Here is a 21795-nt window from a genome sequence, read left to right as displayed (position 1 = left end):
AAGAGGAGTTTATCCCCAGAACAAAAGGTCAGTTTCACATCTGAAAAATCAATATAATTGAGCATATTAACAGACTGAAATAGAAAGACCATATGATCCTATCAATAGATGCAGAAAAAAACATTTGATAAAACCCAATATCCATTTCTATTTTAACTCTAAGCAAGTTAGAAATAGAAGGGAACTTCCTCATGCTGACAAAAGGCATTTATAGGGCCTCCCCGGTGGTGCAGCGGTTGAGCGCTGGGTTGCGAAGCTGCCCGCAGCCTCTGCAGGGCCAGTTTGCCCCTCAGCCGGCAGGCGAGGGTCCCACATGGTGCGCAGACCTCTCCTGCCGCCCGCTGCTCCCCTCAGCAGTGTACTTCGTCAGTCTGCCTGTTCTTCTCTCCCCTCTGGCTCTGGTGAATTCTCTCACCCTCCCGCGCTTCTGACTGTACCCAGTGCTTGTATAAATAAATAAATAAATCTTAAAAAAAAAAAAAAGGCATTTATAGAAAACCTGCAGCCAACATCATACTTAAGGTTGAAAGACTGAATGCTTCTCCCTTAGTATCAGGACCAAGGCAAAATGTCCACTGACACCACTTATGGCCAAATGCACTAGAGGTTCTAGTCAGTGCAGTAAGGCAAGAAGTAGAATAAGGGGCTCCCCGGTGGCGCAGCGGTTGAGCGCTGGGTTGCGAAGCTGCCCGCAGCCTCTGCAGTGCCAGTTCGATCCCCGGCTGCTCCCCGGCCACCGGAGGAGGGTCCCACATGGCGCGCAGACCTCTCCTGCCGCCCGCTGCTCCCCTCAGCAGTGTACTTCGGTCCCTCTGCCTGCTCTGCTCCCCGCTCTGGCTCTGGTGAATTCTCTCACCCTCCCGCGCTTCTGACTGTACCCAGTGCTTGTATGTATAAACAAACAAATAAATAAATAATACATGCCTCTAAAAAAAAAAAAAAAAAAAGGGAAGTAGAACAAAGTTTCCAGATTAGAAAGGAAGTACAAATGTCTATTCTTAGAAGATGTGGAAATCCACTGGAATCTACAAAAAAACTTATTAGGACTAACTTCAAGTGAATTCAGCATGGTACAGATTACAAACTCAATATACAAAAATCAGTTTCAGTTCCACATAAAAGTAGTATTATGGAAATTAAAATTCAAAATATACCAATGACAGAACCATTAAGTATAATGTTTCTACTTAGGAATAAATCTGACAAAACATAGGCAAGATATGTACACTAAAAAACTATAAAACAGATATTACACATACTAAAGACAACCTAAGTGAGTGGAGAATAGGCTGGGTTCATGGTCTTTCTATTTAAACTCTTATAAAGGTTCAGTATTGTTTAAGGTGTTAGTTCTCCCCAAATTGATATATAGAATCAACGCAATTCCAATAAAATCTTGATCAAATTTTTTGTATAAAATGGCAAGCTGATTCTCAAATTCACATGGAAATGCAAAAGAGGGCCCCTCGGTGGCACAAGGGGTTAAGCATCGCACTGTGAAGCTATCTGCAGCCTCTGCAGCCCGTGTCCATCCCCCAGCCCTCCAGGGAGATTTTACTCATGGCACAGCAGACCTCCCCTTTCTCACCGCGGCTCCCCTCAGCAGTATATTTCAGTTAGTCTGCCCGTTCCGTTCCCCACTCTGTCTCTGGGTGAATCTTCTCACCCCCTGTGCCTCTGGCCTGTACCCCAATTCTTGTATGCATAAATAAATCTTAAAAAAAAAAAAAAAAAGAAATGCAAAGGATCTAAAATCTGACTTTGAAAATGGAGAATAAAGTTGGAGGATATACCCTAAATGATTTCAAGATTCATAATAAAGTTAGAGTAATCAAGACAGCATGGTATTGGTATAAAGATAGATAAAAAGATCAGTGGAAGAGAGTAGACAATATAGAAGTACATCCACACAAAATGATCAACTTGAGGAAAAATAATCTTCAATATGAAAGTGGTTAAATACATCAGGATTTTTTTTAATTGTGGTAATCTACACATGGAAAAGTATGCAGCTGACAACAAAAAAAGAGGTAGGCCTTCTCATACTGACATAAAAAAGTCAATATATTTATTTTGTTTTTTTTTTAAGATTTATTTATTTATACAAGCACTGGGTACAGTCAGAAGCACAGGAGGGTGAGAGAATTCCCCAGAGCCAAAGCGGGGAGCAGAACAAACAGACTGATGAAGTACACTGCTGAGGGGAGCAGTGGGCATGGCAGGAGAGGTCTGTGTGCCATGCGGGACCCTCACCCGCAGCCGGGGATCGAACTGGCGCTGCAGAGACTTGGGCAGCTTCGCAGCCCAGCACTCAACTGCTGTGCCACCAGGGAGGCCCTTATTTTGTTTTTAAAGATTTATTTTTATTTATGCATACAAGAGCTGGGGTGTAGGCCAGGGGTGCAGGGAGGTAAAAGGATTCACCAGAGACAGAGTGGGGAACAGAACAGGCAGATCTACTGAAATACACTGCTGAGGGGAGCAGCGGGCAAGATAGGAGAGGTCTGCTGCGCCATGTGGGTTAGCTCCCTGGCTGGGGATTGAACTCAGGCTGCAGTGGCTGGTGATAGCTTGATAGTGTGGAGACTTTAACCCCTGAGCCACAAGGGAGGCCCCAAAAGCCAATATATTTAGGATAGCACTTAGGTTTAAAAAACAAAACCACGTCAGGTACATATGTCTGTGTGTTTTCAAAGGTCTGGAAGGAATTAGCCAATTAATAGTAATTACTCTTGGGACTGGGAGTAAAAGATGACATGTATACATAAGTTTTAATGACTTATGTTATTTTAAAAAGTGAGACATAGTTCACACTTTCCTTACAGGATGATGGAGCGTTAGCCACCACTAGCAGCACAAGAAGGCAACTGGCACGAAGCTTGGCCCACGGTTGCCCCTAACCAATGACAGGTTCCATTTTTTACATCACCACGGCCATTGATTTATTATGTGCCTATTAAAGTATTACTATACTGATTATATTTCTCAAGTGGTTTTTAATTAGAAAATGTATCCAAAAGCAAAATAGCACAGATATGCACAAACTTAGAAAAAGAAGATACGGATTCAAAGTAAGGGGAATGTGGGTATCGGGGTGGATACTGCAAACAAAAATAGATACCATTAACATAAACGTTCATTACACAAACACAACTGTGAGCCCTCAGCACCTGGAATGCTTTGTGCTGTGCTGACAGATTTATCTGCTACTAGAAAGATGTCATGATCCTGGAGAAGATCCAAGGAAAAGCAGCTAAAAGGACGGAGAGAACAGGGAACCTGCCATGGAGGGAGAAAGCTACAAGGATTATGATTCTTCAGTGAGATGAGCAAGGCTGTACCTCCTGTCGTCTGAAGTCCAGCCAACACCTTAAAAGAAACGGATAAGAAATGGATAGCAGCACCTTGGACCCAAAACTGCACAATACCAGCATAGGAAGGGACCCCTAAAGACATCTGGGGACTACTTTGGGACAAACACTTTGGGAAATTACATGCAGATAGGAAGCAAACTAAGGGCACTCACTTTAGGGAGACAACCTGGAAAGCGAGTGCCCTGTTGCATGAGAACTGAGCAGACCTCGGTAGAGAGAAAATGGCAATGTCAAAAGGAAGAGGGTGTGGGGTCCTTGGAGCAGAGAGAAGGCAGTTGGGGGTGAGGATCCTTGCTCCTCCACCAAGGCCAATCTGCATTTCCTCACCAATAATCCCCATTTCCCTGAGTAGCTGAAGTAACCTGAGAGTCTGCTCCTCATAATCCAAAGAGCACAAGCTGAAATTGAAATATGAACAAATCAGGAAGAGGAACCTACTCATGAACAGGCTACACAAAACTAGGGATGGGTTCCCAAGGGAGACAAAGCACTTGACAGTCTGTGCAACCTCAGTACAAACTTCTTTAGCACAGGCATCCACTGGGGCATGCTGAGGAGGTCTCCATACTGTCACTCTCAATATTAGTCTGCAAGGAATAATGACAGCACCACCCTGGGGGGGCTAGAGAAACTGACCAGGACCACAGTTCCCGGGCCCCTGGATATAAGGGTCGAACCTCCCTCAGTGGGACCATCAAGTCAGCCCAGCTGAGGCTGTCCCTGACAAGACAGTCTCGGAAAGGTGGCCGGTTAAAACTGACCTCCGGTGCCAGGCTCCCTCTGCTCCGACAGGCCACATCAGTGGACCCACCATGCCAACTTACCATGGCTTCCACTCCACAGGCAGTGGGGCCACAATGCCCTCTCGCGCCAGCCACATCAGTTCGGGTTCCTTGATGGGATCAATGCCAATCTCTCTGGCAAATTCAAGAATTTCTGCAAGGAGAGGCAGGAGGGTGGGAAGATTAGAGAAGGAAAGGGGAAAACTACAGCCCCTTTCGTGAGATGATACATAGAGGTCTCTGCCCCAGGTTCTTGGTAATATTTGATCTCTGGGGCCTTCCCGGTGGCGCAGCGGTTGAGCGCTGGGTTGCGAAGCTGCCCGCGGCCTCTGCAGCGCTGGTTCGATCCCCGGCTGCTCCCCGGCCACCAGAGGAGGGTCCCACATGGCGCGCAGACCTCTCCTGCCGCCCGCTGCTCCCCTCAGCAGTGTACTTCGCCCTTCTGCCTGCTCTGCTCCCCACTCTGGCTCTGGTGAATTCTCTCACCCTCCTGCACTTCTGACTGTACCCAGTGCTTGTATAAAAAAAAATAATAAATAAATAAATAAATCTTTAAAAAAAAAAAAAAATATTTGATCTCTGACCCCAGTTCCTGACACAGGGCTCCTGAATCCCTTGGTATTTCCTGAGTGATAGGAGTAACTTTGTTCCAAAGAGGAACTCTTGGTGGGCTCCTGGGGAAGACCAGGCCATGATTAGAAATCTCACCACTCTCCTCCATTCTTCAGAGAGGGGAAAAGAGCTACGAGTTAGTAATCAATTATGCCAAGGTGAAGAAGCCTCCAGAAAAATCCCATAACTACAGGATTTAGGGGGCTTTCTGGCTGCTGAACACATCATGTAGCACAAGGACAGAGCTCTCCAGCTCCACAAAACGGAAGCGCCTGCACTTAGGACCCTCCCAGACCTACCCCCATATATCTCTGCATCTGGCTGTGCATCTGCACCCTCTAGCATAGCCTTTAATATGTGATAAACTAATAAAAATAAGTGTTTCCCCAAGTTCTGTGAGCTCTTCCGGCAAATATGGAACAGGAGGAAGGGAGGGTTTGTGGGAACTCTGGACACCTGGTGAGGACACCTGGGCTCTGAGACTGGCATCTGAAGTGGGGCAGTGCTGTGAGACTGAGTCCTTAACTGGCAGGATCGGAAGTTGACTCCTAGAGCATCAGCGCTGAGTCACTATAGGACAACCAGCCGGTGTCGCAGAATTGGTGGATGTGTGAAAAAACCCACACATCTGGAGTCAGAAGTACTGAGGATAAGAGTAAATGAACAGCTTTTTCCTAGACATTTTTCCTGCTTTATCTTTACTTTCCAAGTATTTCTTTGCGCTCTTAAATTATAATTTATAAATGGTAGACCTGAGCCAGGCATGCTATCTCTGTTCACCAAGAATATAATATGAAGTCAAGTATAACAAAGGCAAACACTGACTGACAACTGGATAAAGAAATTGTGGTACATGGACTCAATGGAATGCTACTCAGCAATTAAAAAAAGATGAAATGGTGTCTCTGGGGCAAAACAATTGATCCTGAGGTGATTACGCTAAGTGAAACAAGTCAGGAAGTGAAAGACAGTTACCCTTAAAAAAAAAAAAAAACACAAATAACTCAGACTGGTGGCACAAGGGGTTAAGTCAGCACTATGAAACTATCTGCAGCCACTGCAGCTCTAGTTCAATCCCGGGCCAGGGAGCTACCCACATGGCGCAGCAGACCTCTCCTGTCTCACCCGTTGCTCCCCTCAGCAGTGTATTTCAGTAGATCCCTATTTCAGTAGATCCATCTGTTCTGCTCCCCACTCTGTCGCTGGTGAATTCTCTGCACCGCTGGCCTGTACCCCAGTTCTTATATTCATAAATAAATACATCTTTAAAAAAAAAAAAAACATCAGACTGTGGAACCTACAGCGGTTACCTGAGGTGATGGAGGTGGGAGGTGGGGCTGGGGAGGGAAAGAAGGAGGGAAAGTGACAAGACGCTGGCACTGGAGCTCTGGGGGAGGGTGAGTGAAGCACTGCACGTGTGGAGGGGTGAGGCTGGACTCCCAACATTATCTAGCTATGTAAACAACTGGCAAATCAATAAAGTTTAAGAAAAACAAATATAAGCAGGCAAAAAAAAAAAAAAATAAGACCAAGACTTCAGTGGGGCAGAGGTCTCAGGAAGAACGCCAAAAGTCTTAGCAGGACACGAGCTTCCCAAGATTTGCAAAAATCTTGGTGCTAAAGTGCTCGTCAATCAACCAACAAGCATGGACTGAACAACTACAGATGACCAAGGCTCTTGGGGACTTTATGAACCCACAGAGAGCAAAGCCAAGTGATACGTGCTGTGAAGGATACACGCATGGTTGCCACGCGAGCAGAGAGAAAGCAGAGCATTACTCTGCCCAGGACTCAGGAATATCTGAGCAGAGAAAATACGATGATACACAGGCAGCCTACATCCCCGCTCACTGAACCCTCTCTCCCATGAAAGGAGTTGCTTCTTTTTCAATTTTACTCCATATTATGGGCGCTAACATTTTGTTGTGCTCTTTCGGAATTAAGCAATTAGAAAAGTTCTTTTAACAGAGACCTGGAAGAATAGGGCAGATGCTGAGTTAAGAGCTAGGCCACCCAGAGGAAAGAGACAGATGAGGTGATGACTGGAGCATGTTACTGGAGGCCCTGGGAATAATGAAATCAATACAAGGGGTATCAATACTTGACTTGATGATACCCAGGCCAGAAAGGCATTACTATACTGGATCATCTCAGTGAGAATTTGGAGGTTGACATATTTAGGAGCGGGAGAAGGGGGAAACATTTTTTCAAAGGGCTAGCTGGAACCCGGCTAGCCAACAACTAATTTCATATTTTTTACTGTCACCTATGTGCCAGTCATTATGTGCTGTGATAAAGAGAGAGATGAACTCTTCCCTTCATGAAGCTTACATTACAGTTGAAGAAATAGTCAGGGAAAGAAGCAAAAATATACAAAAAAACTAAAGCTTCTGGGCCTCCCCGGTGGCGCAGCGGTTGAGCGCTGGGTTGTGAAGCTGCCCACAGCCTCTGCAGCGCCAGTTCGATCCCCGGCTGCTCCCTGGCCCCCGGAGGAGGGTCCCGCATGGCGCGCAGACCTCGCCCGTTGCTCCCCTCAGCAGTGTACTTCGGTCCTTCTGCCTGCTCTGCTCTGGCTCTGGTGAATTCTCTCACCCTCCCACGCTTCTGACTGTAGCCAGTGCTTCTATAAACAAACAAACAAATAAATAAATAAATAATCTTTAAAAAAAAAAAAAAACTAAAGCTTCTGATAACTGTAATAAGGGAAGTAAAAGAGGTATGGGACAGAGATGTCAAGGTAGCGAGGGCATGCCTATAGGAACGGTAGTCAAGGAATACCTGTGAAATGGTAACCCTTCATCAAAACCTGTAGGAGACAGGGCCTCCCTCACATAGTCACTGCTGTGGCCTGAGTTCAACTCCTGCCCAGGGAGCTAGCCCACATGGCACAGCAGACCTTTCCTGTCATGCCTACTGCTCCCCTCAGCAGTGTAAATGTAAAGCTGCCTGTTCTGCTCTCCCTTGTCTCTGGTGAATCCTCTCACCCCCTGCACCTCTGGCCTACACCCCAGTTCTTCTACGCATAAATGTTTTTTAAAAAAAAAAACCTGTAGGATACAAAGGACCCAGCCAGGCAGAGCGCTAAAGAAAGAGCACACAGGCTTTTCAGCACACAGACAGGGCCTATGGCAGGAAGTAGTGTGGCCCACCTGAGGACTGTCAGGAAAGCCATGTAACTGGCAGTTTGGGCAAGGGAAAGAATGGCACCGGATGAGACTGTGGGAGTCAGGTGGGCAAAGCTGAACCTTGGAGAGCCCAGCACATTCCACAATGGGTGTTGTGCTGGGCATAACGGGAGATCCTTAAAGGCAAAGCCCTGGCATTATCTGCTTTATACCATAAGAACACACTCCTGTGCTAGGCGAGGACCAAAGCTACTAATAGTACAGGAAAAGAAAATGGTGGTGCTTGAGCGTAGGATGGCTAAAATTGAACTGAGTGGAGGAGAGTTTATAGAAACACTTTTAGAAAAATGTTAGACTCCATTTACAATAGCAAACAAAAAAATCATTTAAAAAATAAACTGAGCAAGAAATGTGCACATAAGAAAACTTTAAGTCACTTCTGAAAAATACAACAAAGAGACAAGTAGAAAGGAATACAGTGTTCTTCAATAGGAAGACTTAACTGCATAAATGTCAATCCTCCCTAGATTAATACATAAATTTAACACAGCTTTCTCCAAAACATCAACAGTTCCCCCATACACAGTCCTCCCCAGAACTGGACGAGGTGATTCTCAAGTCGCTGAGCAGAGAATCATGATAACCAAGAAAACTTTGACAAAAAAGAAGGGCAAGGAGCATATTTCAACTCCACTAGATATTAGAATTGACTGTTGAGTCTTAGTAATTCAGAGTACGGTCCTAGTATATGAATAAACAGTGTAATGGAACAAAAAAAAGTAGACACAAATCTACACAGGCACAACCCAGTCAAAGCGGGGGGGCGATAAGCTAATTCATGAATAGTATGAGGACAAGACTAAAAGAAAACAGAAGTATTTCGTCCTTGGGGTAGGAAGGCATTTTTCTCACTATGATATAAAATTCAGAGGCCATATGAAGATGGAGTGACAAATGGATCATAAAAATTAAAATTTTCTGCAGGGTAAACAAGCAAAAACTCTATAAGTGCAGTGCAGGTTTAACATGGGCTCCACTGACTTCTGGGGAAGCAACTTCCTCCCCACTCATTAAACAGGCCCATGGACCACCTGAATCATCAGCAAAACCAGTGTGTCTGTAACTCATGAGAATTCCAAGGGACTCCTCATCCCAAAACACAGCATGTGCCTCAAAGTACAGGTGCTGGGATTAGAGAATCTGGATGTGGATGCTAGCTGTACCTGTACCACTTAACAGAACTACATAATCACAGGGAAGTTACTTAACTTCCTGTGTCTTGGTGCCCTGACCTGTGAATCGGGGACACTAGCAGCACCTAACTCATGGAGTTGGTGGAGGAGCTGAAAAGGAAATATATGTGAAGTTCTTAGTACAGAGACTGTACTTAGACTGTATGCAGCAGCACTTGTGTGCTACTATGTACGGAGACTGGTACATCATAGCACACGATAAATTCTATTATTAATAATACTGCTATTAATGTTAAAAAAAGGGGGGGGGAACATCGCTTTAGTTTGGTCTTAAAAACTGGGTTTTCCACAAAGAGAAACCCCACCGACTGGGAGAACATTTTTGCACACAACACTAATGATAAAGGACTGATCACAAAAATCTGCAAAGAGCTGATGAGACTCAACAACAAAGAAAATAATCCTATCAAAAAATGGGCAGAAGAGCTAAAAAGAAACTTCTCTGAAGAGGAAATGCAAATGGCCAACGGGCATATGAAAAAATGTTCAACATCACTTGTAATCAGGGAAATGCAAATCAAAACTACCATGAGATACCATCTCACACCAGTGAGAATGGCACATATTAAAAAAACTAGCAACAACAAATGTTGGCGAGGATGTGGAGAAAAAGGAACTCTTCTGCACTGTTGGTGGGAGTGCAAACTGGTCCAACCACTATGGAGAGCTGTGTGGAGATTTCTGTACCTACTAAACATAGAGCTTCCATATGATCCAGCAATTCCACTCCTAGGTATTTACCCAAAGGACACAGAAACATCAACTCCAAAGAGCACCTGCACCCCTATGTTTATAGCAGCACTATTTACAATAGCTAAGCTTTGGAAACAACCCAAATGCCCAAAAACAGATGACTGGATCAAGAAGATGTGGTACATATACACCATGGAATATTACTCAGCATTCAAAAAAGATAAACACATGCCATTTGCAGCAACATGGATGGCGCTGGAAGGGATCATGCTCAGCGAAATAAGCCAGAAAGAAAAAGAAAAATACCGGATGGTCTCCCTCATAGCAGGAATCTAGAAAACTTGAATAAGGGACCAGGAAAATCAAAATTAATAAAAACTATGAACCAGAGACACTCTGTGAGAAGTAGGGGGTGGGGAGGGGAGGGATTGGGGTCAAAATAAGGGGGTTGCAATTATATGGGGAATATAAAATTTATAAAAATTTAAAAAAAAAAATACTGGGTTTTCCCTGGCCTCAGAATACAACTGTATCTCATGGTATCCCCTACTATATTTCCATTTAAAACTGATCATTGAGTCTCCACGGTGGCACAGCGGTTAAGCGCTGGGCTGCGAAGCTGCCTGCAGCCTCTGCAGCGCCAGCTCCATCCCCAGCCACCAGGCAAGGGTCCCACATGGCACACAGACCTCTCCTGTTGCACCCACTGCTCCCCTCAGCAGTATACTTCATCAGTCTCCCTGTTCTGCTCCCCGCTCTGGCTCTAGTGAATTCTCTCACCCTCCCACACTTCTGACTGTACTCAGTGTTTGTATAAATACATAAATAAATATTTTAAAAAATAAAAAATAAAAAAACTGATCACTGATCAAAACCAGCATTGGCAAATTTCTTCTGTAAAGGGCCAGAGAGTAAATATTTTAGGCTTCGTGGGTCATATGGCTTCTATCAACACAGTCCTGATAGCCTGAATGCAGCCATCGACAACACATAAACAAGTAAGTGTGCTGTTTTCTAATAAAGCTTTATTTACAAAAACAAGGAATGGGCCAAGTTAGGCCTATGGGCTATGACTGGCCAACCTGATTAACCCAAAGATACTTAGCAGTCCTGTACATGCACCACACTTTGCACTGGAAGAACATAAATCAGACATAATGCCTGATCTCAAAGAACAATTATTACAATCCACCCCAGGCCTCTTACCTTGCTCGCTGGGAATGTAGGTCTCATCATAATCTTCCTCCAGCACCAGCTGGTCTCCTATGCGGATGGGTCTTCCAGCCATGACTGGCCTGAGCTTGAATGCCTAGATCCCAAAGACCCCAACCCAAAGAGAAAATCAGAAACCCTTGTTAGAAGGAGAAAGGCTGGAACTGGGTCATGGAATACTTGAGTTAGACCAGACCCTAAAAGCCAACTTTGTTGGGGATTTCCTGGACATCAGGATAGTGGAGGGGTGGAAGCAATGGCTAAAACTCAGGCTTTGCAGGATCTTCACCCCAGAAAATTCCTTAAGACACACCTTTCCCCAAAGGCTTGCTAAGTGCCTGAACCACAAAAGATATGGAATCTCAGGTCACTCAAGAGCTTGATTTCACAAACCCCCCAAATAAGAGAAAGACTGAACAGTAAAGGAGCCTCAGCCAGAAAATCCTAATGAGACATGGAAATGACTAGCAGCACACCCACCCCCACACCAGCACACCCTGGGTCAGGCACCTAGTCTCACACTGTTCCTATTACAATCACCCATGTCTCAGGAGCTTACAGGCTAGTGGAGGAAGCAACTTCAACAGCAGAGAAAGGCAAAGGGAGACTGTCCTGCTCTGGGAGTGCAGAGACTCAACTCTACCTGTAGCAGAAGGGAGTTGCTGAGGGCTGTGCTGTCTGAAAGTGACAGAGCGGCCTTTCTTTAAGATGAGAGATCTGGCAGGAGTAGCCTGACGGGACTGTTGAAATTAGAGACTAGTGTCAGGAAAACCACTGAGGAAGTAACCGTCCAGGTGAAAAATGATGAGGGTCTAAACTGGGGCAGAAGCAGTGGAAATGAAGAAGCAGGGGCAGATAGGAGATGCAGTGATGTTAGTCTTGATGGGACCAGGGCATGGGAGCAGAGTGGAAGGGAGTCCAGCTTGGATCCAAAGCCTCTAGCTCCTAGAAGAGGAGCTTGGGGCACTTTGGGGCACTATCAAATTCTTCAAGTGACAAGCTGGTACAGTTCTAGAATTGCTTCTCCCTCTCCATGCACCCCTACTCCTGCACCTCCCTCAGAACCCCAGTCACACCAACTGTCCCAATAGCTGCTCTCATGCAGATACCTGATGACCCGAGACAGGTCACCCTGTAAACTAGCTGGAGTGGCCCGCTCTGTTTAGAGTGCCTCCCCCAACCAAGAAGCTATCAGCCACAGCAGTGTGATCCCAGGAGTGTGGACAGCAAGTCCTGACCTCCCCCATAGCCAGTTCTTCAGAAGCTGCCACCATCTACCTGGCAGAGGAAATGAGCAGAAAGACCTTGGAGTCAAAAAGGCCAGGTTGAGAGATGGCCTGTTATGAATGCTCAGGAAGTAGCTGATCTGGTGGCTGAGAGTCTGCTCCAAGATCCTTAGAGAGGGACCCCTGACAAACAGCAAAGAAACTATCAAGGAAGGACACCAGGGCCCTCTCTGTATCCTGACAGCTAAGATGGGTAAGGGAAGTGTTCTGCTTTAGGACACACAAAGATGGTCCTGCTTGTCAGTGCAGGGAACCCAAGAGAATCAGGCTCTGCCCACTCTCAACACCCCCACGCAGTAACCTCATGCTACAGGAAGAAAAGGAAGAAGCAGTCTTCTCTGTAGCACCTAAACCCAAGTGGGAATCTCCCCCTTACCCTAAGACCTAATGCCCAAAACTCTACACACAATCAGAGGTGCTACTGACTCTGAAAAAGTGGCAGAAAAGACCAGGAGCCAAGCTGGCAGATGTGCTTCACTGTCTGGTGGCTGAGCAGTCTGTGGAATCTTTAAATCCTCTGAGTTAGGGAAGAGGGAGGAAAAGGATCCCCAGAGACAGAGGAATCAATCAACAGTGACTTGATCATCAGGCTGGACAATATTCAATCCAACAGAGATCTATACAAAGCAGAAAAATTCTACTTTTGAGAACTGTTACTTATCTGTAGACACATCTATACCCCAAAATGCATGGGGCAGGTAAAACCCCTGTCCTCATGGCAAAAAAATGCCTAATAAACTATATCCATAATTATGTGTTTATTTAAAAGTCAGAAAGAAAAGCTGGATTCATGGAGCTTTTTCAGAAATCAAATCCTCTGCCAGAAAAAAATTAAAATAAGGGTAGGCTGTATTCGACTTCACTTTGCCCACCTTGCTTCAGAAAAGGTGTGGGCAAGACAGGCCCAAAAGGGCAGGAATTATAGCAACAAGAAAGATGGAAAGAGAAATCATTTACTTAATAGCCAGAGATCATTTACTCATTTGAGAAAAGTGACTTAGCACCTACTAAGCCAATTTTTTGCTGGGCACTGGAGATACGATGGCGATTAGAAACATCCAATTGCTGCCCCTTGGAGCTAGTGAGCAGAGGGAGACCAACCAACCCATCACAGAAAAGTGCATGATTGTAATGAGGTAGGAGCCCTGAAGTGTACCTGACCTACACAAAGCCTCTGCTGAGAGCTGAAGGATAAGGAGGCAGTCCGCAAAAAGGAAAAGTGCTCTAACAAGAAGCGGCACATGCAAAGGCCTTCAACAGTATACACCACTGTAGGGTAAATGATTGTCAGGCTTTTCTGCCCTCCCGTCATTAGGATTAATGATGGATCCCTACGGTCCTGAATGCATGCCTGATGGTGGGCACCTGGAGCAGAGTGTGGGCATATGTAGGTGGGTACACCTGGGCTGAGACTGGGCCTATAAGGGCGGCGTCACCAGGATGCCAGAAGAACAAGTGAGAGAGTGAACAAGCAAGACCACGAGAGAACACTGGAGAGACCAGGGAGAGTGAGGATTCGCTCGGGTCAGGAGGCCTGCCAACCTCCTGACCCCCGGTACCCCTGCCTGCCATGTGCCTGGTAAAATCCCAGTAAAACCCTGAAAAGCCACTGAGGGCTCCAGGACTCTCCTCCTTTACCCACCTGCTTGGATCATAGAGATCCTGCTCTGTGCCCTTCCTGCCCCTACAACCACCAAGCAAGCAGCAGCACAGCTGGAGACAGTGCTGGTGAGGCAGCGGCATTCAGGCCATCTGAGAACTGGGCCTTGATCATCAGACCTGGGAGCCAAGAAAGGGTTCTTCCAGATAGTTTCAGAACGGCCACTGGGAATGCAGGCTGGAATGGAGGGGGGCCTGGAAGGAAGAAAATCAGAGTGGCTTCAGGGAGCTCAGGTAGAAGGCCATAAGCCAGTCTAGGAGAGAGATGACGATAATCTGAGCTACAGTGGCACAGAGGGAAGATGAAAGCAAATACATGATGCAATCCTAACATTTCTTCCAGGCCTGAGATGGTGGGGCCAGCCCTAGTTAGCCATGGCCCCCTTGATGTGGTTCTTGAACCTTGTGCTCCATGTAGCACTGACATTACGTTTCAGATGAAGCCTAGTGAAATCTACTTGCCATCAGGCTTCATGGTTATGGGGGACGCATCACCCAACTGCTCTCATCCAGCTCCTTCACTCCAGCAAAAATGGAGTAGCTCATACACTTCCTCCAGGAAGTCCTCCCTGGCTAACCTCAGACACTCCTGTCCACCCATAAGTGCCTCAGCACTGAGAATGGTTTTCATGTATTCATAGAAATACTCTCAATATTACTGGTTTCATGGGTGTAGGGTAAGTGAAAAGCCATCAGGCTTTTCTGCCCTCCCTCCATTAGCGTTGATGGTGGATCCCTGCGGACCTGCATGCGTGCCTGATGGCGGACACCTAGCGTAGGGTGTGGGCATGCATAGGTGGGCGCACCTGGGCTGAGACTGAGCTTTTAAGGGCGGTGTCACCGGGACGCCAGCAGAACGAGGAGAGTAGCAGAAGAGAGAGCAGAACTAGAAGAGAGAACCAGGAGAGCAGCAAAGGAGCAGAGACCAGAACACCAGAGAGCCTAGAAAGAGTGAAGACTCGCCAGGAGCTGGGAGGCCTGCGAGCATCCTGGCCCCCTGGAACCACTGCCTGCCATGGAACTGTTACAATCTCAATAAAAGCCTGAAAAAGCCACCAAGGGCTCCAGGACTCCTCCTTTACCCATCTGCTCCAATCATAGAGATGCTGCTCTGTGCCTTCCTGCCCCTACAATGGGAATGTGTTCTGTCTGTTAAGCCACAAACTTCTTAGGACCATGCCTCCTCCTGTATTTTCCAAACAACCCTAAACTATAGTATGTAGACTACAGGATCTTGGTCACTGCTATAAACCACCTCCACAGAAATAAGGAATCTCAAGAGCAGGAAAAGTCCTTAAGAGCTTTAGTCCAACTGCCTTTCTCATGTCAAATTGCTCCTCTTTGTGCTTCAAATGAGTGTGAACAATTAACAGCTGGTCAGGGCACCAGCAGTGAGCCAGAAACACCTAAATTCACATATCAGCTCTCACCAGCTCTAAGACCTAGACAAAGTACTCTCTTCCCTAAGCCTCAATAACCTCATTGTAGGGTAAGGTAAAAAAGTATCAGACTTTTCTGCCCTCCCGCCATTAGGATTGATGATGGATCCCTGCGGTCCTGAATGCATGCCTGATGGCAGGCACCTGGAGTACGGTGTGGGCATGCGTAAGTGGGTACACCTGGGTTAAGACTGGGCTTATGAGGGTGGCGTCACGGGGACGCCAGCAGAGAGCAGAACCAGGAGGAGAGCAGAGAAGCAGAGAACGCCAGAGGGCCTAGAAAGAGTAAAGACTTGCTAGAAGCTGGGAGGCCTGCCAGCCTCCCAGCCCCCCAGCACCCCTGCCTGCTGTATACCCAGTAAAATCCCAATAAAAGCCCGCAAAAGCCACTGAGGGCTCCAGGACTCCTCCTTCACCCATCTGCTCAGATCGTAGATATCCTGCTGTGGCCCTTCCTGCCCATAACACTCATGTATATGACTCAATCAAAAAATTGATAGCAAAAGGTCATTAGAGAATGAAATGAGAAAATACTTGCTAAGTGCCTAACACTGTCTCTGGTACAAGACAGAATACAGGTTTAAAAAGTTTCGCATTATTACTGATTTACTGCTATAAACTATCTCCATAGTTAGATCATCCTTAACTATGAAAAGGTCTTTCCCATATTAAGCCAAAAATCCATTTCTAAAAAACCTCCTGTTTGTCCCATCCTGCCCTCTGAACCTGTGGCAAGCACCAAGGATTGTCTAGTCCAAGCTAAGTATTCCCAGTTTCCTTCCATTCAACATATGTCATCATTTCCCAGACTCGCAACATTGTGGTTACCCTCCTAGGGGAGCCAAAACATTTTGCACACCTGTACACACTTGCGCATGCATGCGCACACACACACGAATATTTATTACTTCCACTCTGCTTGAATAATCACAAAGAAAGTTCACCACAGAAAAGCTTCACTGGAGGTGGCCTACGGGAGAAGGTGGAAGACATTGGAGTTGATTATGTGGTGGTAATGGGCATGGCTTTTGGAACATTCTTGGTTTTGAATTCAGCTCACCTCTTACCAGGTGGGCAAGCTGCCTGTTTCCTCATCTAGAAAATGGGGAAAATAACAATGTCTACCTTAGAATTGTGATGATTCAGTGACTCAATACATGTAAAATATTCAAAAACAGTAAAATCTCAAGGTTTTTAGATATGTGAATGATAACTAGCATTATTTGACATTGTTCCAGAGGACAAATACAGTTCCAGGGAATAGAAGTTAAGGCCATTCAGGAATTCAATAACCACTCACCGAAAACATTCCGCAGGTGAGGTACCATGCTATTAGGACTCTAGACCTGATTGCACAAGGCCCTGAGCTCCAGCTCAGCATGACTGAGAAGCTAAACATGTGAACACATGATTAAATATTGTGTTTAAGTGCATTAAAGGAAAGAACAGAAAATACAATGGGACAACCAGGGCAACTAACTTTACCTTGGAAGATCAAGGAAAGCATCATAGAATAGACGAAGATTGTCATGGTTCCTGAAGGGCAAGCAGCTCAGCGGGGAAGGGAAATTGAGGCAGAACAGCACACACAAGGGCAGAGAGGCCGGAAAGAATGTGATGGATACAGAGAACTCATTATGAAAACAAAAGCATGTTCCCAAAACTGCACTCAAGCTTTATTTACATCACCTCACCCCAGCCTCTCTGCTGGGTAGAGATTATTATTCCACCTTCCAAATAAGGAAACTGAGGCTCAGCAAGTCTTAAGAGAAGAAAAGCTTTGCCTAAGGCTCTCCAGCTAGTCAACAGCACAACAGAACATGCACACACATCCACATCTACCTGACTCCAAAGCCTGAGCTCTTAACCACTCTGATGGGATCAGAAGGCAGGGGATACTGGGAAGGATGATAGGAGAAAGGTCTACAATGCAAGGCAAGGTGTACGTTATAATGGGCGTGAAAGACTGAGGTGGTTTCCTGCAGATGATGAGGAAAGGAGACTGTCGTGATCAGCACTGTAGAAAGGTAATTCTGACAAGTGTGTAAGAACTAATCAGAACAGGGCAAGCGCAGAGACAGAGGGACCACTTAGTAAGCTAGTGTGAAAGGATGCGAACTAAGTAGTGGCTGTGAGAATAGAATGGAAGGGCCAGATTCTAGGGCGATTAGAAAGCAGAACAATGAGACTTGGTCCTGATTTAAGTGGGGTCGAGGGAAATCAGGGCACATACACAGGTATATTGTGATCACCTGTGCATGTCTATTTCTGGCCTATGGGTCTGGCCACCTAGCATACTGCCTCGAAATATAAGACAGCCCAACAAATGTTTGCTGTACATATTAGATAAATGAATTCCACATGCAATCTCAGCTGACTGAACAAATGAGGTCTTTGACTAAAATAGGAACTACAAAAGGAGAAACAGATCTGCGGGACCAGAAGATTAGAGGCATGCAGTTGGGCTTAGGGAAGAGATCTGGCTGGAGTAGTTTGGGGAGTCACCTTAAATAGATGATAACTGAAACTTTGGGTGAAAGTACCCAGAGATGGCAGATGAGTAGAAAGAGGGGCGTGCAGAGGCACGAGCAGAGGGCTGAGTTAGGAGGGCCAGGAGTCAGGGAGTCCAGGAAGCCAAGTGGTTCCAGGTGGAGATGGTTGATATCTGAATCAATGCAAAGAAAGGCACCAACAAAAACTTTCCAACTCCCCAGCAGGCAAAAAGACAGCACAAGGTCGCCCGAGGTCTGGATTCGGCCATGGGGAAGCATCCCCCCAAGAGATACTCAAACACGGTTCAGCAGGCCCGGCCTATGAACTAGGAACAGGACAAACAAGCGCGTGGCCCCCAGCAAGTTCCCACACGTTGCCCGCGCTCTTTCTCACTCGCCTCGGGATCTCCGCTCACTCCCCCACCAACACTCAAACCCTGGGATGCTGGCGCCACTCGAGAGCGGGGCGAGGACAGATTTTCGATAGATGCACACAAGTGCCCGCGCCCTTTTCACTTCTTCAGTTCCCGCCCACACTTCCGAACATTCCTGGCTGGCAAAAACTCGTTGACACACACGCCTGGCTCACCCCTCCCGCTTCCCTCCTTTCCCCGCCACCCAACCCCTTCCCCGAGGAGGAACTCACCTGTCCCCGGCTGCTGGAGGCTCAGGGCGAGGACTCCCGGCTCTGCGCAGGTTGCCCAGCACCACCCCGGCTCCCCGCTTCCAGGGACGCCGGGGTGTTGCCCTGCAGCGGCCTAACAACCACTTCCGGAAAGGGTTAGAACCTAGCAACAAGAGTCCCGCCTCCCCGCGGAGCCAATAGGTTACTGAATGAAAACTGTGCTATTGGATTGGTCAGCGGTGCCGTCGGATCGCGTGGGCACGTTTCCCTGTGCACGATGGGAGATGTAGTCCAAGGTAGTGGCTCCAGTCGGTTAGGGGATTAAAAAAGAGTTCGGAATTTTATATATGAGGAGAATTTCTTCCCGGGCAAGAAATTATCATTCACAGTATTTATAGTAACGTGAGTTAACTAAGGCGATTTATTGGTTAATTTTAATAGTATTGTTACAGGGCAGGGAGAGGGGCAGCCCAGACCGGGCAAACCTGCCTGCTCTAAATAGGTTCTGCCATCCCCCCCATCAACATAAAACATATGAGACTTTAATGGGAAGGAACTTTAATACAACTAGGCAAAGAATCTAGTTTCTAAATCAAGCACCCAAAGTTACCCGTCCCCTCGTGGGTAAAATTCCACCCAAGCAGGACTGGCCCAGAGCAAGGCCCCAAAGCCTGCCCCAAGTTTAATGCATCTTCCAGTGGGGACCCACAGAAAAGGATCAGAAATAACCATACAAGTCTGGAGGGAAAAGAGCAAAATCAAATCAAGACAAAAACCGCCATTGTCACCTCCCCACGGGTCTCTCACCCACATCTATTTTAACCAGTGCACGATCAAAAGGCAAGGGTAGTTTTTTCATGTGTCTCTCGGCTCCATGTGCCTCCTCCAGGTCTCCTTCTGGCTCTCCATCCTGCCTCCTTCCTTCCTCAGCCTCCTCTACAGCGTCTTCTCTGTCTGCTCAGCTCTACCCTCCTTTGGGTGGGACAGGAAACCTGGAACCTCCCCCTTTCCTGGGGACCACCCTGTTACAGTATGATTAGCATCAGCTGAGCAATGCACTCTTTATCAACAATCAATCCATTGAGCCTTTAATAAACAAAAGAAATGTGAACGTAAGGTAATGGAGAAACCCACCCCACCCCCCAAATTTTAAAAACCGGTTCACCTGTGCTCCAATTGCAACAACAAGCAGATGACCAGAAGTTAAGAAAGCTAATTTCTACTGTCCTCTTTTCATCAGAATAGGGCTCAGTTTGCATGTTTGCAAGATGGGGATAAAAGTGTCTGTCACAACTATTTCAAAGAAGTTGTTTAAGAAGAGAATGTGTGGGGCCTCCCCGGTGGCGCAGCGGTTGAGCGCTGGGTTGCGAAGCTGCCCACAGCCTCTGCAGCGTCGGTTCGTGCGTCGGTTCGATCCCCGGTTGCTCCCCGGCCACCGGAGGAGGGTCCCACATGGCGCGCAGACCTCTCCTGCCGCCCGCTGCTCCCCTCAGCAGTGTATTTCTCCATCAGTCTGCCTGTTCTGTTCCCTGCTCTGGCTCTGGTGAATTCTCTCACCCTCCCGCGCTTCTGACTGTACCCAGTGCATGTATAAACAAACAAACAAATAAATAAATAAGAAGAGAATGTGGGGCCTCCCTGGTGGCACAAGGGGTTAATACGCAGCCTATGAACCTATCCACAGCCTCTACGGAACGAGTTCGATCCCCAGCCAGGGAGCAACCCACATGGTGCTGCAGACCTCCCCTGACTCGCCCGCTGCTCCCCTCAGCAGTGTACTTTGGTCAATCTGCCTGTTCTGTTCCCCACTCTGTCTCTGATGAGTCCTCTCACCCGCCACACCTCTGGCCTGTACCCCAGCTCTTGTATGCATAAATAAATCTTTTCTAAAAAAGAATAAAGTGACAACGTGTAGCCCCTTTCAGCCCCTCCACACGCCTTGTCTAGCAGAAAGGTTGCTACTAATATAAATTCAAAGACTTGAGCTTTGCTTAAACAGAGGGCAACTCTTTCTTTCTTATGTCCTCAACCTCTTTTCTCTAAGAGAGAAGTTAAGAAGGGCAAAGATAACTGTGGCCATCACATCAATGGGGAAGACCAAAAGTGAAGAACTTTGCTAGTTGAAGGGAAGAATGGAGCACCTGGGGCAGCTCCTGATAAGTTCTGTTGTGGAGTGTATCTGGCTCAAACTAACTCTCCAAACTAGCCTCCAAACCAGTCCACCCAGGAACTGACCCCACAATGAGGAATGCAGGTAATCGGTCCTGAAGATCTCAAACCAGATATCCACAATGCATTTCTCATGTTTAACTTCAAATCTTTGTGTGTCAGTTCTGCCTATACTTCCTTTAGTATGCCCACAGAAGACAAATCATCACGCCCCCTTCCTCTCCACTCAGAAGTCTCACAGAGGGCCAGAGGGATTACTAGGTAGGGTCTCTAAGGGCAGTTCATCCCCCACCCCCACCCAGACCTTGCTCGAGCAGAGATTCAAAGAACCATTTGGAGACTTGGTCTCTATAGCCCAAGAACTTACAATGAATCTGTGAATTTAATTGTCATCAAAATTCTTTTGTCCCTTTTCTCTTATGGAGTTAATTAATTAAGAGTAACTGTGGAATTACTCCACACAAATAAACAATTTGCATTTTATCCGGTTTCCTGTAGGTGTTTACTCGGAAGTAAAAACCAACTTACAAAATGCCCTTAGGCAAACATAATTTAGAAAGCAAGTTTTGAGGAAAAAAATAACAAAAATGACATACCAATTGATAGATCAGTAATATACCTGATGAGTAAAGCAGAGAGATTGAGAATTTTACACATTGTAGGTTATCTTCTATAGTTAGGGATGAATATTTAGAAGTGATTTTTTAAAGCGGGAAGGGGAAGGGATAGGAAAAAAAATCAATCATAGATTTTATGTCCTGTTATTGGGACCATGACTATTCATTTGGAAGGAAAGAAAATTCAACCCCTTTGGTTCCAAGTAGGGCATAAAATTCTGCTGTTGGAACTTTTTCTTCTTTTATACTTCATACAGAAAATTACTCTCATAATAAGATACTCACTGTTTTTAAAGTATATAAAGATATAAAATATTCCATTATTCTTTCAATCCACCCTATTTAAAATTGCAAACTGCACTTCTATCTCCCTTCTGTTTTATTTTTCCCCACAGCACATATCAACATCTAAAATTCTACATATTTTAGTTTTTTTATTGTCTGTCTCCCTGTATTA

General features: G+C 46.2%; 1 protein-coding gene across 6 annotated transcripts in view; it reads right to left on the bottom strand.

The window, feature by feature from the left end:
• The window catches only part of CEP164 (centrosomal protein 164), a 69225-nt gene extending 50521 nt beyond the window's left edge, over nucleotides 1–18704 (bottom strand). For 5 of the 6 annotated variants that reach the window (XM_037505352.2, XM_037505347.2, XM_054693127.1 and 2 more), the window contains exons 1-3: nucleotides 18574–18704; nucleotides 11046–11148; nucleotides 4199–4310 (exon numbers count right to left, since the gene is read on the bottom strand). In XM_037505352.2, coding sequence (XP_037361249.1) covers nucleotides 4199–4310; nucleotides 11046–11127 — 194 coding nt within the window. In that variant the 5' untranslated portion in view covers nucleotides 11128–11148; nucleotides 18574–18704. Of the gene's footprint in view, nucleotides 1–4198; nucleotides 4311–11045; nucleotides 11149–13979; nucleotides 14192–18573 lie in introns of all 6 variants that reach the window. The other variant, XM_054693126.1, reaches the window with a different exon arrangement.
• Between the last annotated feature and the right edge of the window lie 3091 nt (nucleotides 18705–21795).

The sequence above is a fragment of the Talpa occidentalis genome, unplaced genomic scaffold, assembly GCF_014898055.3.
Source record: "Talpa occidentalis isolate TD23 unplaced genomic scaffold, MPIMG_talOcc4v2.1 talOcc4.12, whole genome shotgun sequence".
NCBI lineage: Eukaryota > Metazoa > Chordata > Mammalia > Eulipotyphla > Talpidae > Talpa > Talpa occidentalis.
This window is presented reverse-complemented; position numbering and strand designations above follow the sequence as displayed.